Source organism: Mauremys mutica, chromosome 22 (genome assembly GCF_020497125.1).
Source record: "Mauremys mutica isolate MM-2020 ecotype Southern chromosome 22, ASM2049712v1, whole genome shotgun sequence".
Taxonomy (NCBI): domain Eukaryota; kingdom Metazoa; phylum Chordata; order Testudines; family Geoemydidae; genus Mauremys; species Mauremys mutica.
Window position 1 is genome coordinate 8,703,052 of NC_059093.1, and position 18,374 is coordinate 8,721,425.

Sequence of the window (18,374 nt, forward strand, 5' to 3'; positions counted from 1 at the left end):
TGACTTTTAGATACGAAGTACTCTTGTCTTTTTCCTTTACGCTTGGTTTAGGAACTCGTGGAGTGTGTGCATTGTTCTAAGGAACTGTTTTCCTTTAAACAAAAAAATGAGCATGTACATTAGCGCTGAAGAGAGGCACTATACACACAACCCTGCTGACTGAATCTAGTTATCCATAGAACAGAGAGCAGTGGGGCAAGCTTCCCACTCCTTGTTCGTTTGCTTCACCTCTGCCCATTGAAGACCCTCCAGCAGTAGGAAGAAGATGGCTCAAGTCATCCCAGCTCATTAAGACCCTGATCTTGCAAAGCACTTAAGTACCTGAATGGTGCCCTTGAAATCAATGGAACTGCCCATGTGCTTAAAGCTAGGCATGTGCTTTGGGGCCCTCAGTCCTTGGAGGGGGACCAGGTATGAAGGCATTATTTTGTGGTGCGTACTACAGCAGTAGCAGGGCACCTCCAGACTCATTTGTCGGAGACATCCAAATAGCTAGCTGAGAACTACAACTCCCAGCCCCCACTAACTGGATCTGAATATGAACAGGAAACCTAGAGCAGTGGTTCTCACCACACATCGTTAGTGGCCTCAGAGTTCAGCCACCAAAGCTTGCTGGTGGCCACTAGGACAGTTTCCCCTAAAATAATTAATGTAGGAAAAACAAATAAATATGCACATACACAAGTCCAACTCATAGTAATTTATTTATGTAGGGTTTTTATTTGCATTTTCAATAATCATAATAATGTACAGTTGTCTTGATTCTTTACTGGACCTAAACAGAATAGAAATACAAAGTGTTTTGCATGTTCTTGTCTTTTTTGTTGGGTTTTTTTTTTTGCCCTTTTTTAAGACTTCCAGCTAGTAAGTCTGCTCCTGTGAAAAGTGATATTTGTATATTTGTTAATATCACTTTTCACAGCAGCAGACTTGTTATCTAGCTCTGAGGCTGTGATGAGTGATATTTACAAACATACACATACCACTTTTCACAGCAGACTCTCTCAGCCCTGGCAAACTGGGGGACAAATTAAGCCCTGGATGGGGAGGTGGGTAGGGAGAAAGCGGGGGGCCAAGGGTGATGGGTGAGATGCTGGAGGCCGCAGCAGGGGCCAGCAGTGATGAGGGGGGTGGTGAGCCCAGAGGCTGGGGAAACAGAGCTCGCCACTGCACAGCCAAAACCCACAGTCCAAAGCCCCATGGTCACAGCCCAGGGCTGGAGCCTGAGGCCCCTGGGAAGGTGGGGAACTCACCAGCTCTCTGCTCCTCTGGCACTTGTGGCTCCAAAAGGGGCAGGGCACAACCTCTCCTTGCAGCCCCAGGAGAGGAACCGCTGCTTTGCCCCATCCTCAGTGACTGCCTAGGAGGATGTGGCTGCAAGAAAAGCCCCTGGTGGCCGCATGCAGCCACAGCGGCCACAGTTGAGAACCGCTGACCTACAGAACCCGTGCACTATGACAAAGCACCAGTTCCTGAGCTGTCCAGTCCTCCAAGGGACTAGTCCTAAAACCAAACATCTGTGTGTTAGTGTCTGCCTGGTTACACTGAATGTTCAGTGTCTTTATATGAATTAAATTGTTACTGCAAACACTTTTCTCCATCCTTGCACATAGGGAAGAAAAATTTACTTGTGTGGGGGCTGTCTAGGTATTTCTATGTCCATTGCCCTGGCTAACCATTTTATATTCATTTCATTTGTGTTTCAGGTCAGTCTGAATGATTCTCACAATCAGATGGTCGTTCACTGGGCAGGAGAAAAGAGCAATGTGATCGTGGCCTTGGCTAGAGACAGCCTGGGGTTACTGAGACCCAAGAAAAGCAATGTAAGTAGATGGATTTTTTTTTTTTAAATTATGGAGAGAGCCTTGGAAGTACTTTTATATAAGGTGACATATTTTAACCTATTCTACTGCTTCATAAGAGCATGTCTTTCTGTTATATGCTTGAAAGAAGATGTCCTATTCTTCTGGACTTCAGCTATAAGACATTTAGACTTTCTTGCCACAGAGATTCAAATGGTGCTACAGCTGACTCAACCATGAATCTACTGAGGCAGACAAATTGAGTCCTCGTGATCTGCATCACATTGCTTGTAAATTTCCTGTACTGTGTGCTATTAATGGCATGTAAGGGACAGGAAACTGAGACTTGACTAGAGAGTTTCCTTAATGTCTTTTTCCTTGGCGGCAAAGGGGGGGGAAAATCAGTCTCTCCCCCCGTATCACAAGGCTCAGCTTCTAAAGCCAGTGGTTCCTTCCAAGATGCTGTATCTCCATACTTGATTCTAATTCCCTGCGACCTGCTCCACATCCTGGACATCATGGCACCTGCTGTCCCCTGGGCTTCCCTGAAGGGCGTTTCATGCACTGTAATAGAAAAGCTGAGACATTAATGCTGAAGCATAGGGCCCAGTACGAATACAGTATTTAGCCTTCCTCTTATACTGTGCCATGTTTATCTGGCCATCTTATAACCTCGGTGTGTTTGTGGTGACACTCCCTACTTCACTGTATTTACCTGCTTGCTAGAAACAATTCATTTCTGTTGCAATGAATTTGTGCTGGAGAAAGGTGGTAGATTGATAGCCACAGAAACTGGAGCTCTCTCTTTACCCACTGAGCAAAAACAGTGCAGGCCTCACCCAACTGGCCCCTACCTACGTGCTTCCACCCGACTCTGGAGGGGAAGAAGGGGGTTCATTCTCCCTACCTCATTAAATCATTGGCCTCTCATCTCAGCCTGCCAAGAAGAGGGAGCAGAGTGCCAATTGTTGTGGCCGTTACTGTAAGGTGGACACCTGCCCAAAATGAACTAAACGGGAGCCATTTCTGGTGCATTTCACACAGGCCGTCAAACAGAAATTGCAGGGTGATGAGTTTTGGTTTATAGCAGCTCAGGCTTGATTCACACGGGTGCAGCAGATACCACTGAAAATAAATTTTAAAAAAGCACCCCTCCCCACCGAATAAACAAAACCCACCATTACTAATTATAGCTTTGGGGCCAGATTCTGCACTGCCCTGCACCTTCTGTAGCCATGGATGCCTCTGGAAAGCAGGTGTAAAACACTACCCCGTCAAATGAGTAGCGCTTGATATTCATTTTGCATGGGCATAATTGACTGCCCAAGGGGCAGGGCAGGGGTGAGCGATGGCTGCACTGCTGTGGTACCAATACACAGAATGGCAGATACCACAATGCCAGAGATAAATTCAACTACCGTGGCAATAAACTTTGAACAGCCCCTCTCTAGAGAGGGGAAGCTCTGTCTCTCATTTCCAGACACCTAGACAAGCCATTCCTCATATCACTACAACAATGCGTAAGTAATTGTTACTTTGGGGGCAGGGACTGTCTTTTTGTTCTGTATTTGTACAGCGCCTAGCACAATGACTGGGGCTGCTAGATGCTGTGGTCATGCAAATAATCAATAATATTAATGCACCACTGAAGTATTCATGGACGTTGGCTGGAGAGAGGAAGTAGATAAATAGATAGCTGCCTGCCTGTTCTACCAGCTGGATATAAACAATTGCAATAGCCTGCGTAGGAAACTGCTTCAGCCCTGTCTCGGTGGGATAAGGTGAGTGAGTAACGTCTTTTGTTCGACCAAATTCTGTTGGTGAAAGACCAGCTTTCGCGCTGCGTGGAGCTCTTCTTCGGGTCCTCGTAGCTCGAAAGCTTGTCTTCCACTAACAGAATTTGACCCAACAAAAGATATCACCTCGCACCCCTTTCGTCTCATATCTTTGGCCCAGCATGGCTACAATAATACTACAAACAATATTGGCTTCGGCTTTTATGGCTTTTGGCACACAGCCGGTGCACAGTGTATAGATCTCATGATGTTATAGCCTCTCAGTCTTTTCCTTTGTCCATTACCCCGTGTACATTACCTTTGTTTTCCGGCACCGTTGTTGCCAATAGAAAGGAGAGTGGACTCTGTCCCTTCTGCATTGTGTGGTTTTTCCCCCCAACAGTTGCATAAAACTTTAAGAAGCCGTTCTCAAGAGAAAGGCACGGACTGCCATCACGGAAATTAAACCTGTGTCTCCATAACAGCGGGAACCTTTTCTTTTGCAGGTTTATGTGTCGTATGACTACGGGAAGACGTTTAAAAAGATATCGGAGAAATTCAGCTTCGGTGCAGGGAACACCAGCGATGTGGCCATCTCACAGTTCTACCACAGCCCTGCTGACAACAAAAGGGTAAGAAATGAACAAGCAGAAATAAATAAGGCCTTCCCATCACACAAAAGTTGTACAGCTTTAACTATCCCAGTGGACAGGTGCTTTATACTGGTACCCCTAGAGCACTAGAACTGCGTCCACACTAGGAGATGTGCCAGCATAACTGAATTGGTAAAGATTCACACCCCTAACTGAAATAGTTACACCAGTACAAAACCTAAATAGGCTACATAAATAAAGCTTCCCCTCTCCAGTTTTAAACCCCTCTTAAAAGCCCAGTTCTATAGTGAATCTTGTCCATTTGTATAGAATATTCTTTTTATTCTTCTCTTCTTCAACTTCTATCTGACCTTAGTCTGTGAGCTGGAACAAGAATTCTTACATGGCTCTAGTAAACAATAGATTTCAAAGCACTTTACAAAGGGGTCAATATCATTATCCCCATTTTACAGATCGAGACACAGAGGCACAGAGCATTAAAGTAATTTGCTCAAGGTAACTCAGCAGACCAGTGGGAAAAGAATACAGGTCTCCTGATTCTCAGTCCACTGTGCTGTAAACTAGACCAACCTGTCTGGCTAGGCGTTTTTAATGGCCTAACCTTTCCCATGTCATCAGGAAAGCAGTCGGATTATATGCGCTCCTGCAGCTGCAAATAGAAGTAGTTGTCTTAATGTAATGTTCTTGGTTAGATTTTATTTATTTAAAAAAAAAAAGGATTGCAGGAAGTAGCTCCAAGGTTTACAGCAGAGAGAAAACATGTGTCTCTTGGGAGTTATAAATTGAATTTGGTCAAGAAAATTGACTGTTCCTAGGGGAAAAAAAAATGTACACCCAATAATTTTATTTTCGCTAGTAGGAATCTAGGCAGTTTGATTATTATGTGCCGTTTGTATAATTCTGTAAGAGCATATTGTGCTCAGGGAGTGGGGGCAAATAGATAACAGATTCCCACCTCCCACCCCTCCTGCAGAGGTGGTAATCTAAGGCAAAAGGAAGGCAGATGGTGTGAACAAGACACCTGAGCTCAATGCTTCCTGGAAGAGGTGGGGTTAGTGGTTTCTTGAAGGTGGAGACAGGGTGATGTGAAAGAAGGCTTAGAGGCAAGAATGGTGAAGGAGACCTTAGCGTTCAACAGGTGTATGAGCAACAACTGTTCTCAACTTGTGGAAGGTGCTAAATGCAACAAACTGGATGAGTGCCAGCCTCTGGCATCAGACCAGGACCCCTCTTTGGCATGCAGCACCACTCTGCTACCTACAGAAAGGGTCTGTGAACCCTCTGTAACACGTGGTCCCACTCCACAGGGCTTCTCTTGCATCTCACTCTCTTAAGTGGCACACAAGCCCAATAATCTTCATGTTCAACTTTCCAGCTCAGTGTTGGAGTGGGTTAGTAATCAGTCAGTATGACTTCACCCATCCCTAGTCTTATCAGCTGACAGACTGTCTCCTGCCTGCCCCTGCATCAACCCCCCCATGGGGGAAACACCATCTTTCCTCTGGGAAGTTACTCCATTGTGCGATTCCATTTACTAATGCCCCAGTGACCTCAAGTCAAGTTTGCAAGTGAAAAGATGAGTCCCCCCCCCTTAACTTCCAGCCCTGAAAACTCACTCTGGGATCAGAGAGAGAATCAGGCTGGAATCTTCCTGGCTTGTATATTAGCTAAAACCTCTGTGATTTACACTGGGGACAAGACAGGACCTGAGCATAGGAACCGAGAAACAGAGCATGAGAACCTAAGTCACCAAGTTCCGTCTTCAGTTACCCCTGTGCAACCCCCTTGTCTTCAGTGTCAAGTTGCACAGGTGTTACTTGGCCCTGCAATTGAAACTTAGCGAACGTCCTGATGGTGGTGGTGGTGGGGGGACGGCAAAGTCTCCAGCTAGCTTTGCTAGAGCTGTCTTGATTCTGCCATGCTTACAGGAGTAAAAAGCAGCTAGGTGCTTCTCCTTTCCTCCCTGAGCAGAACGGACATTAGCGTGTTTCTTGTGCAATAGCTAGGCCCTGAGACAGTGCTCTTACCTCTTGGGGTGCCAGAATGAGTGTTGCAGATACAGGATGCATTCCGCTGCAGATAGGTTTACATGGTAAGCCTTGTAGTCTGTAGTCCACTACTGGTAACTTCCTTGTTCTGTACCATTCTCATCTTCTGCTTATAAATTCCTATGGTCTGATTTTGTTTTTTGTTCCTGTTTCCTCTCCCCCCTCTGCAGTACATCTTCGTGGATGCCTACGCCCAGTACCTCTGGATCACCATGGACTTCTGCAGCAATATCCAGGGCTTCTCTATTCCATTCAGAGCCGCAGATCTGCTGTTACACAGTAGGATCCCTGACCTCGTTTTGGGCTTCGATAGGTCTCATCCCAACAAACAGGTGAGGAGCTGCAGTCAGTGCCAAGTAATGCTGCGTCTGTTGTTTTGAGTATCTGAACTGTTACCTACATGTTGGGATGTTTGCTGTGAGATGTTTTTGATACACGATTGAGAAGCATTTGACACCAGTTGTCTATCCATCCATCTGTGTATCCAACCATCATTTTGATAAAGCAGCTATCCATGTGGTATCCATCTCCCATCCGTACTCTGGCGTTACAGAGAAACATGAGTAAGCAATAATACTTCAAGTGATGGTCTGCGTGTGTTTGCCACACTTGGGATACGCATGTGCACCCGGCACCTGAGTCTGGAATGTGTGTATAGATATAGATATTACAAGCAGCGTCCATTGGCCTGCACATGCAGCATAGCGGCTGGAACTGAGACTCAGAAAATATCTGATGGAAGAGCAATGAAGCCCCTATCAGATCTGGGCCAGGGGACCCCGCCCCCCCCGGAAATCAGTCTCAACAAACAGGCAGCGGCCCTCTGAGCACGAACTGGGGAATGGAAGCTAAGGCTGTGAAGTCTAAGGAGAAGGCTTCACATGAGAGTAAGGACAAGCCATCTTTGTCTAAAGCTGCCCTGAAGATTTGGCCCATACAGGTGCCAAGGACTTTGGCCCGAGTAAACCTAGGCAGGAGAAGGAGGTGCACTAGGGTATGCATCCAGAGGGTCCAATATTGACTCTGATGGCGAAGACTCGAGTCAGTGAGCTGGTGGCACTCATGGCAGACCCACCACATACCATCTGCTATAAAAAAAAGTCTCATTATGCCCCGACCTCAGATTCATCCCTAAAGTAATTTCCGAGTTCCATATGAGTCAGGTCATTTACTTACCTGTGTTTTTCTCTAAGCCTCATGCCTTGGAAGAGGAGAGACAGCTGTATTATCTGGACGTCCGAAGGGTTTTGGCCTTTACTCTACAAAGAACAAAGGAATTAGAGAGACCTCTAAACTATTTTTTTCCATAGCAGAGTGATCAAGGGGTCAAGCTACATCGGCTCAGAGATTTTCAAAATGGATCTCACTGTCCATTACCCTCAGTTACCAATTAGCTTGTGTTCCTCCACCCAGAAGGGTTAAGGGCTCATTCCACCAGAGGGCAAACTGCTTCAGTTGCATCTCTGAGACATCTGTACTGGAGATGCATAGTGCAGCCAATTGAAGCTCTTTGCATACCTTCAGGAGACATTACACTCTGCTCCGGTCATCAACTGTGTATACAGCTGAGGGGAAAGCAGTACTCCACTCAGCTATCACTTCTATGTCCTTGCACCCAGCCCAGGTGTGACTACTGCTTTTTAATCTCCCGCCTGTGGAATACACACCAGACCATCACTCAAAGAAGAAATGGAGTTTACTTACCTGTAACTGCAAGTTTTGGGATGTGTTGTCCCTGTTTGTATTTCACTACCTGCCCGCCATCCCCTCTGTTTGGACTGGAAAGGAAAGTGGCCCGCACCACCTTTTATGCCCTTGACTGAGAACATGAGGAGAGGTACAGTGCATATATGGGCCAACAGATGCTGCTTGTAAAAATATTCTGGATGGGGAAATTGGGGCACACAGAGAGCTTAAGAGACTCACCCAATTTCATGCAATGCATCAGGAACAAAGCCAGGGTGTGAACCCAGAAGTTCTGACTTTCTGACCCCTTGCCCAGGCACTGGGGTAACATTCTTTCACAGTTCTTCCCAATCTTACCGAATTTAAGAATGGTCAGAGAGGACGTGGGCTCCAGTTCACCTTAAGGAAGACTTGAGCGTTATTATGTGTACTCTGCCCTGGGAAGAGGCAGGGAGGCTAAGAAACACTAGACTGTTGCATGTTCTGCATTGGCAGTGGCCAGGTGTTTGTCTTGGAAAGTCACATACCAGTATCATGTGGGCTTGTGTTTTGATATCTCCTTGCCATAATTAGTAGATGGTTTCTTCACCCAGGGTAGAGCACCACCACTATCCCAGCCCTACTTAGCCAGGACATTCCCTTTTAAATATATAAATGAATTTTCCCTTGGGCAGAAAGGATAAAAGTGGTGGAATGGGTTTTTGGCAGAATCAACCTTTGACAGGCTCCCCCATGCACCTTCCCCCCAGTCCTACTGATCCACTGACTGCATCATTAGCAACTCATGCCAGATGACTGCCAATAAGTCAGGAATGACCATTGGATCATTTACCATGGGCTGGCGGTTTTGCATTGCAAAGGTTTGCATTGCAGATGTTTACAGTTGGCCTTGCTCTGCACATCGCTGCTTTGGCACAAATATCTTGTTTTTTTTGGCTGGGGGTAAAGTTTCTTTTAAATACTTGTCCATATACCTTTTAAAGCTAGATTCCACTCACCTAAAACAAGTGAAAATCTAGTGCTCTTTACAGTCCGAGCTTCAAGTTATATACTAGGGAGGTGGATTGTGTGCTGCACCATCAGAGGTCTGGTCCACACTAGGGAGGGGGATTGATCTAAGTCATGCAACCTTAGCTACATGAATAATGTAGCTGAAGTCAACGTACTTAGACCTACTCACTGCGGTGTCTTCACCGCGGTGAATCGACTGCTGCCGCTCCCCCATCGACTCCACCTGCACCTCTCGCAGCGGTGGAGTACAGGAGTTGATGGGAGAGCGCTCGGGGGTTGATTTGTCGCATCTAGTCTAGACACGATAAATGGATCCCTGCTGGATCGGTCGCTGCCCGCCGATCTGGTGGGTAGCGTAGACATACCCAGAGAGAGAGAGAGCACAAAAGGCACATCAGGCAGGCATGGGTTGGAGAAGGGTAAGCTTTATGCCACCTCCGTGTGTTCTGATTCTGGGCTGCTGCTGGAATGTGGGAAGTGAGCAGTCCCCAAACCCCTCTAACTTAAAGCAGCCTCCTCGGGGTTACCTTGTGCTCACAACCTGCATAGTGCTGAATTCAGTAACCATGCCTGCTCTTACTCTCAACTTGTCTACTCCTTTGCCTGGCGTGCTCCGGATGGTCCGCCCCGCTCTGCTCCTGCACCTTGGGAATTCTCCCCCAGGACTTGGCAATTGATTTGCCTACCCTCTACACAGCTGGAAGGATGTATAAGGGTCAAATCTGGCCCCTATGTTTTTTATTAGCTTCTGTCACCAGGCTAGCTGATAATGCAGAAGCAGGGCTGATCTTGCAGTTAGCTCAGTTGTCCGAGTCAGAACTTGTGGGTTCTCATCCCTGTTTTGCTGCTGATTCACTGTGTGACTGGTTAGATCATTTCCCTGAATTCTAATTTACCTGTCTGTAAGACAGATATACTTACCTTCTTTGTAAGCGTCTACATTAATGTTTGCAAAAGCTTTTGGATATCTGCAGAAGAAAGGTGCCATGGAAACACAGAGAAGTATTTTATAGGAATAAATAAATGTGCCGGGTTTCTGAAATGCAAAGGACCAAGACTAAAGCTCACACATCACTTCTACCAAGCACAATCAGACATCACTGTTCTGCTAGATCAGTGAAAGGGCAGTAACCAGTCCTTAGTCACTGTACTGCAGACTGTTACAGCCTTGTACTCTTAATTCTGAGTGAAAGAGCTTAATTCTCCGCTTTGTATGTGCTGAACTACATTGCTAATGGGTGGCAATGGTGCATTTATAAGTCATGCTAGATTTATTGGTGATCACTGCCTTTTTTAAAATCAGACTGTTACACTGAACATTGGGTCTGGAATCTGGCTGGTTCCAGGCACAAACCAGCCAAAAAATCTAATTATTATGATTTAAGTGCCAACATTGTGGTTGGTATTGTAATAGAAACAGAGAGCAAGACGGTCTCTGCTCCTGAGGTTTCATGCTTGCTATTGCTTATGCACATTAGAAGTTATGCCTAATTGTGGTTAACCTCCTGCAAGGACATCTCTGCAGGCAGTAATATGGCATCTGTCCAGGCTATAGGGCTGCACATTCACCTGAACCTGGCATCTGCACATTTATACATCTACAAGCAGATAATTGTTGCTCCTGGCAGCATTCATTTGTAGAGTAGTCATGCATGGAGCTGCTTAGAGTGAGAATCCAGGGCCACACGCTAGCCCTGCTTATGCAGTATATGATTTGGGGAGAAATAGAACAGATTTCCAGAATTTAGCCCTTTAGTTTTTAATCCAGCTTCGGTAATGATTTAAGCTCTAGTGCAGGGGTGGGCAAACTTTTTGGCCTGAGGGCCACATCTGGGTATGGAAATTGTATGGCACGCTATGAATGTTCATGAAATTGGGGTTGGAGTGCAGGAGGGGGTGTGGGCTCTGGGGTGGGGCCAGAAATGAGGTGGTCAGGGTGTGGGAGGGGGCTCCAGGCTTGGGCAGGGGCATGGGAGGGGGTTGGGGTGCAGGCTCCGAGTGGCGCTTACCTCAAGCAGCTCCTGGAACCAGTGGCATGTCCCCCCTCTAGCTCCTATGCAGAGGTGCACCCAGGCAGCTCTGCGCGCTGTCTTGTCCACAGGCACTGCCCCTGCAGCTCCCATTAGCCGCAGTTCCCAGCCAGTGGGAGCTGCAGGGGTGGCACTTGGGGCAGGGGCAGCACGCAGAGCCCCCTGGCTGCCCCTAAATGTAGGAGCCGGAGTGGGGACATGCTGCTGCTTCTGGGAGCCTTGGCACGTGCATGCCAAGTGGCCTCAGACCCCGCTCCCCGGCTGGAGTGCAGGAGCAGATAAGCCCCAGACCCTGCTCCCCAGTGGGAGCTTGAGGGCTGGATGTGGCCAATGGGCCGTAGTTTGCCCACCCCTGCTCTAGTGCAGAAAGTATCCGAGTCCCACCTGCGTCTCTGACATTTTGTATTGCAGCTCTGGCAATCTGATGACTTTGGGCAGACCTGGATAATGATTCAGGAACACGTGAAATCTTTTTCTTGGTACGTATTGGATCTTTGAGTCTCTGTGGAACCTTTTCCCCTTTATGTCCTCCCAGGCCTCATTACTTCCCCCTCATCCTTTGCCAAGAACTCAGGCATAGAAGACGCTGGCAAGTATTGAGATACAGAACTCCATTCTCCCCCAAAGTTAACTCTATAATAAGTGGCTATCACAGCAGTTTACCATGGGGATATAGGGCAGAAGCACGAGATGGAAAGCTAACCGTACTTGAAGCTTCTCCAGCTTGTCACATATTGTGTCTCCACAACTTTTACAAACTAAACATTATTAAGCTGTGTTGATATTTGGATAGTCTGCAAAGGAAAAACCAACACATAGCAAATACTGGTGTTGGTGAGATGGTAGGTTGCCCTTGTCAGTTGGTTTTAAACCCTGAGTCTAAGGGACATGGACTATCTTTTTCTTCCATGTTTGTGCAGCACCTAGCACCTGGAATACTGATCTAGGACTAGAGCACCTAGGCACTGCAGCAAAATGTATAATACTAAGAGGCACTTTTAAAAAAACATTTTTAAAACTTACTGTTCATGAAAGATCTTGTAGCAGTTTTTAGCAAGAGTGGGGGTGTCTTGCCCAAAATCTAACTCGTATGGTTATTCTGCAGTTTCAGGTAGAGACTGTGTTCTCCTTCACTTCCTGTCCTAAATGGTGGCTGTGCACTGTTAAACAGCTGCAGCAAAATGTCAGAATCAAGATCTGTTGGGTGGGTCTGAGGGGACAGTTTTACTCTAAAGCTTAAAAGGTCTTTCATTCAAAAGGTATTTAATTAAAAAAAAGACTTGATCCTGCTCTCATTGCAGTTAATGATTAAACTCCTATTGACATGAATGGTACGGGATCAGGCCTTAATAGAGCTAATGACAGTCCCTTGAGATCAAAACTACTTATATCCATTTCATGCCATCAATTTGCAGTGAAACTTGCACTAAGGGCCCCCATTTCTGATTGGAAGGTGATTTTTTGCTGGTTCCTTGAGTGATCACTATAAATAGATTTCAGAGTAGTAAACAAAAAAATCACACCAGCTATCCAGTTATCGATTGCTCTGCCATTGTGATTTGTGTTGTCCAGTACAAGACTCCATCAGTTTCTAGCTAGCAGGTTTTTTACATTCTAGTGAGAAGTAACTTGTAACTTGCCTTGATAAATCTCTAAAACAGGCACATGGGACTGAACTGAAACCATCTCTCTGTACATCTTGAACATTACTTATTAAATTTAATACTCCTCTTATAACTTGTATGGGGGTTGGGGAGAAAATGATTGACTCCCAGACAGATTACGATGAAAGAACAAGGAAACAATTAATAAAATGTTAGCAATTTCCTTGTCTTTCAACCAGCTGTTGAGCTGCTTAATTGGTCTTTTCGATGCATCTTGAACATCAATTAAAAAAATGGGGGGGAAATGTCAGATATTTTTGAAGTTGTCACCCTTTATTTTCACCAGCTGTTCTGTGAGTGGTTTGAAAATACAAGTCAGAATTTAGATCTAAATTTTGCAAATAACCTCTCTTTATAATGAGGTGAACCAAACCCCCAGATCTCATCATCCAACTTCAGGGTGTTCAAAACTCTGATCCAAGTGTTGAGGTTTGAGCCCATCTCTTGTTAAATGACTTGCTTATAAATACATGACGCTATCTTGATAGTGGGGTGAGCACAAAAATAATATACCCGCTTTCTTTCTTTTATACAAGGGGCATTGACCCATATGATAAACTGAATACAGTTTACATAGAACGACATGAGCCTACAGGATCCTCAACTATAATCCGCAGCACAGATTTCTTTCAAACCAGGGAAAACAAAGACATCATTCTGGAAGATGTTGAAGACTTCCAGCTCAGGGACAAATATCTGTTTGCCACAAAGACTGTGGTAAGTAGCATGCAAGAAAAATCACTGTGTAGGTGGATGTATTACATTAATCTGCTGGGTGACCTTAGGCAAATCACTTCACTGCCTCAGTTTCCCCACCTGAAACATAGGGATACTGACTTACTTTGTAAAGTGCTTTGAGATCTACAGATGAGAAACACTATATAAGAAGCTAGGTTTTATGATTATTGAATCCCATCTAACACCCTTTGAAGTCAGTGGAAGGACTCTGATTTTATGGAACTGAATTGGGCTCTGAATATTCAGTACGATAGTGGACAATACTTAGCTAGTCAGGCTCCATTAGTGACAGAACAAAAAGTAAGGGAACATTCTTTAATGTTTTGCCTCAAGGCTTAAAGTTTGTGTAAGGTCAATGTCAGTTTGAGAAGGATAATGAAGTTAGCTCACTAACGCCAGCCAATTTTTCCTTTAGCGATTGGCGCTCAGCCTTGTGCTTTCTAAGAGAAATACAGCTCCTGACACCAGGGGTGAAAATAAAAAACCCACAGCATATTAATATACAGTAACCTGGACATGCCAGTCAGTACTTCTGCTGAGAGCTGACACATTTGAATGAGTCATCTAGAGAGATTATTAGAGCATTTAGCAGGGCTAAAACTATGCATACTGCTGCACCAAAGAACTTTGAGATGTTCTATTGAGTCCACTGTAAAAGCACCATTATGCTGTGTGGATAAATACAGGAGTTCAATCTCCAGGGCTGCTCATCTGGCACCTTAACCTAGCACACATGAACAAGCATGGCTAAATGGCTCTGTAGGAAAGACAGTCTAAAATGACCGGATAGACCAAGTGTCAGTATTTCTTTAACAATGTGCAGTTCAGGGTTGATAGGCGATGGGCTTGGAACAGCAGTATTTTTATATATTTATTTGATTTTAGTGAGTTAGGCAGAACTAGGTCAAGCTGCAAGGGGCTGGAATTCTGGCAGGAAAGAACTAGACGCTTATAAGTAAAGGGATGGCAGAAATTGACGATAGCGGGGTGGAGCTAGGGAAAGAGGATAGATGCCTGCAATAATTTAGTTAAGGCCACTAAATTGACTGACTTCAAAATTATTCTAATCTGATCTGAAAAGCTTTCCCCCACCCGCTGAATTTATGTTTTTATCCTCCACTATCAAGACATTTTTAACAAGCCAGCCCCTAGTCACTTTTCTGTTTCTCCCCCAAAATGTTTAATGCTTCCTGTGGATTTTGCAGCATTAAGTAGCGAGCGTACACCGGAGCTGGAGTAACATTTACCCTTAGCCATGTGAATACTCTAAACAGGTAAAAGCATGTCTGAAGAGAATGGTTTGAAGGACACTTTCAATTGCTAGAAGTTACATCCTGCAAAAACTGAAGCCCTCAACTTTTTGAATACATCGAGCTGGCGCTGGGTCTGTTCCAAAGTGGGATCAGACCCTGAGTCATCTGAGAGAGTAAAGATATTCTCGTTAGCTTTATCGTCAATGGGAGCTGCATGCTTTTTGATGCTAAATTAAGGCAAAAAGGAAGCAGACATTGGAAATTTGTACTCAGAGTTACCTTGTTCTGAGAGATATGAGCCTTTGTCCCCCATTTCTTTCTTATGTTGCCCCCATTACATTAGTATCTAAACGCCTCATAATCTTTAATGCATTTTTCCTCACAATGACCCTGTGAGGGAGGGTAGTGCTATTATTCCCATTTTACAGCTGGGAAATAGAGGCACAGAGTCTAAATGACTTGCCCAAGGACATACAGTGAGCCTGTAGCAGAGCAGGGAATTGAACCTGTAGCAGAGCAGGGAATTGAACCTGAACCCCAGACTAGTGCCTCAATCATTGGATCAGTCTTCTTACTGCTGTTGCAGTGGTATGAGATCAGTCCCCAGTGCTGCAGATTTGGGGAGAGAGGTTTTCAGGATGTTCTCCTGCCCATTGTTCCCCTTGGCAATATATTTATAACAAACAGAGAAGAAAATTGGCTACTTTTAAACATCCAACTTGGGAGCATGAAATTTAGCAACATCACCAACCCTAATTGTTCAAAAATCCCAAATCAGGTCCCAAAAAACCATGAGATTGTCTTAAAACTTATGAGATTTTAAGCATAATAAAACTAAGAGTTTTTTTGGTTTGCCTTCTGGATTTTTAGCCTTTAGGGTTCACTGGGTCACTTTTTCAAGTTTTCCTCTGCAACCATAAAGGTTAGGGGAAAAAAGTTGAGGGTCACATAATCCCATGACTCCTAGAGCTGGGGCTTTAAGTCAAACAACTATTGTGAGAATTACAATAAAATTGGGTGAGTTGGCAACATTGAGTTAAGCACCTAAATCCATATTGATGCACTGTAACAGGGGCTCAATGTGTCAAGTGGGGCCACCCTCATTTGCCCAGTGTGGGGTTGACACACCCCATCACACAGTTATCAGTGTTTTTTTGATTGCCTTTGAGTCAAACAGTCATGATCAAGGGGCTCAGGATTCTTTGCAGGACCGAGCAGTCAGTCTGCAGCCCCTGAACCTCCTAGCTGGGGCAAATGAAAGCAGTTGGGGATCTGACCCTCTGTGCAGGGCAGAGCAAACAATCAGTCTAAATCAGGAGTCCCCAGTAGCCATGCCTAGTGGTAAGTGCTGTGGGGAGGGGAACTCTGTGGCACTGGGTTCTGACCCAGGGCCCTCTGAAGCCGGTAAATTCCCCTTTAAGGGTTCAAGCATCAGCTCCTAATACATTCCCTGGGTCAGTTCCTACCATAAAGCCCATCTCAGGCATCTCCTGGGCTGGCAATCACTCAGCATCTGTCAGACTCTGCAGGCAGCACAATCCAGCTTCATGGTCCCAACAACCTGGAGAATCAACAGTTCCTCCTCCTCCACTAGCCCCAACTGAGCTGGGCTGCCGCCTTTTATCTGTCCCCTCCACCTGGAGCATGTGCAGCAGGGGGAAAGGGTGTGGCCTCCTAGGCCCACAGTGATTGGTCAGCCCCGGTTTGCTCAGTGGGGGGTTAATGCATCTGGTTACAGGCATCTTCATTGCCTGGGTGCTGAGCACCCTTGACTCCTATTCATTTCAGTGGGAACTGTGGGTATTCAGCAACTCAGAAAATTAGGCCACTTCTTTTGGAACCTAGATACAGATTTAGGTGCCTAACTTAGACCTCCCATGTTTGGATATTTTGGCCTTGATTTTTATAACATGATACTCATCCCTAAAACAGTAAACATCAACAGTAAAGCATTGAGGCTAATCTGCAAAGGGCATAAATAAAAACAGACATGTTAATTTCATGCAGTCTGGTTGGAAGAACTATGGGAGGAAAACATCAGCCCCTTTGACAACCTGGCTGATCAGTTGAGAGGTGGGGTTGTTTCCAGCTTTCAAAAGAGTGCTCAGAACAATGAAGAATCTAAAGACTTGATGCTGTGCATTTGAAAGGGATCTCACTCTCCTTTCTCAAAAAGACAGAGAAATCCCCAACAGGTTCAAGCTAGTTTTTTGGCCATATATCCAATCCATGTAATTTCCAAGGCTCCTGTTTCCTTAGTTAGCACTGACAGTATATGGGGCAAATAGATGAATACATTGCAGAGAGGTTGCTATGTTACCAATAATAAGAGCTTATCTGCTGGCATAGGGGGCATATAGTTTTCAGGTTTCACAGTCACAGGGAACAGTTAAGCCATTTTTATGTTTTTAGTATCCTAGTACCTCAGGATCCCATCCAAACTAGCCATCAAGTTACTGTGTTGTGGTTTTTTTTTTGGAGAATGGGTAAGGTATTTGCTTGCTTTTTCTACTGTTGAGTTTGTTAATTTGTATCTGCTCTGTCTTTAACCTGTTGTATATGCAATTGTGAATTTAGAAATAAAAAAAGATTCCTAACATTTTTTCCTCCTCTTCATAGCATTTATTGGGCAGCCAGCAGCAACCTTCAGTCCAGCTCTGGGTTTCCTTCAACCGCAAGCCAATGCGAGCTGCGCAGTTTGTAACCAGACATCCAGTAAAGGTAAAATGGAGTTGATTTATGGCATCTACCTATTCCTCCCTCAGCCAAAGGCACCTTCGCTGTGTATAGGATCCGAATAGCATTTTTACTCGTTAACTAGTAACTGCAGTAGCTAGATTGGTAGCAAGGGTAGTCTTATTCTATACTTAGTTCAAAACAGTTTGGCCTTCTCATGTCTGGAATGGAATGGAAGCAAGGTGTAACAATGATCCTGCTGTTTACACAGGAGTAACTTTACCCAGGTGCATGATGCCTATTGATATCAGTGGGGCTACAGACAAGAGTAAAATGACTCGTGCATACGTGTTTGCAGAATCGAGGCTGAGAGCGCCGAGAAAAATAGTTCTGACCATTTTTTTAGGCAGAAGTTTTTAAATTAGTGTGATCTAGAGGGGGATGGCCTCTGGATTCTAAATACTGACAGCACTGCTGTGCCCCAGAAACTCATTGTCTGTGGGGGGGCCTTCTCTCCCCTCGTGCAAGGGCCTGTCACAATAACCCTGGAAACTGGGGGGTATGGGGGCTGCTCCCTGCTAGCACCGTTGTGGATACATTCCAGCCCAAATAGAGTAGTGTCACGGAATAGACAGGTAATAGAATAGTGTCATGGCCCACCTACCTTCTACACCAGCCTGTGGAGCTTGCTGGCAGCAGATGAGCTGAGCTGAGCTTGCAGCACTTTGCAAAAGGACCGTGCAGCGTACACATGTCCCCCTCTGGGGTAGGTGGAGAAGCTGGGCAAGGATTGTGCCTCCTGAGAGTGTGTGTGTAAGCTCAGTGTGGGCCAGTGCTTTTGATAGAACAGTCTGGTCTGGAATGTTTCACGCTCTGCCACGCAGAAGGGGCACAATGGCTCAATCGGGGTTTCAAAGACCCCTGTGATATTATCCCAGCAAACCCAGAGATGGGCTGGCACCGCTGATTCTGCCACTTCCCAAAGCAGGAGCGCACAGACAAGCGCCCTGCCGCCTTCGTGATATTTGCTGAGATGTACGCACAGCACTCGGCAAATAAGCGGAGCGTGTTCTGTGC

At 45.5% G+C, this 18,374-nt stretch overlaps 1 protein-coding gene and 1 long non-coding RNA gene across 16 annotated transcripts in view; one reads left to right on the plus strand and one right to left on the minus strand.

Moving 5' to 3' along the window:
* SORL1 (sortilin related receptor 1) overlaps positions 1 to 18,374 on the plus strand; it is a 96,068-nt gene that overhangs the window by 14,256 nt on the left and 63,438 nt on the right. For both annotated transcript variants that reach the window (XM_044997257.1, XM_044997259.1), the window contains exons 2-7: positions 1,707 to 1,823; positions 4,084 to 4,209; positions 6,410 to 6,571; positions 11,378 to 11,445; positions 13,167 to 13,347; positions 17,241 to 17,342. In XM_044997257.1, coding sequence (XP_044853192.1) covers positions 1,707 to 1,823; positions 4,084 to 4,209; positions 6,410 to 6,571; positions 11,378 to 11,445; positions 13,167 to 13,347; positions 17,241 to 17,342 — 756 coding nt within the window. The remainder of the gene's footprint in view (positions 1 to 1,706; positions 1,824 to 4,083; positions 4,210 to 6,409; positions 6,572 to 11,377; positions 11,446 to 13,166; positions 13,348 to 17,240; positions 17,343 to 18,374) is intronic.
* On the minus strand, positions 550 to 16,226 carry LOC123354894. 14 transcript variants are annotated; one of them, XR_006574941.1, is made up of 6 exons: positions 16,088 to 16,226; positions 7,758 to 7,891; positions 7,416 to 7,498; positions 6,219 to 6,780; positions 3,897 to 4,192; positions 550 to 2,366 (listed from the first exon to the last, which is right to left on the minus strand). It is a non-coding gene; the product is annotated as an uncharacterized LOC123354894 (long non-coding RNA). The 14 variants fall into 14 exon arrangements; XR_006574945.1 differs by lacking the exon at positions 6,219 to 6,780 and adding an exon at positions 4,762 to 4,840 and having other exon boundaries at positions 699 to 2,366; positions 3,897 to 4,195; XR_006574942.1 differs by lacking the exon at positions 6,219 to 6,780 and adding an exon at positions 9,858 to 9,904 and having other exon boundaries at positions 699 to 2,366; positions 3,897 to 4,195; positions 16,088 to 16,221.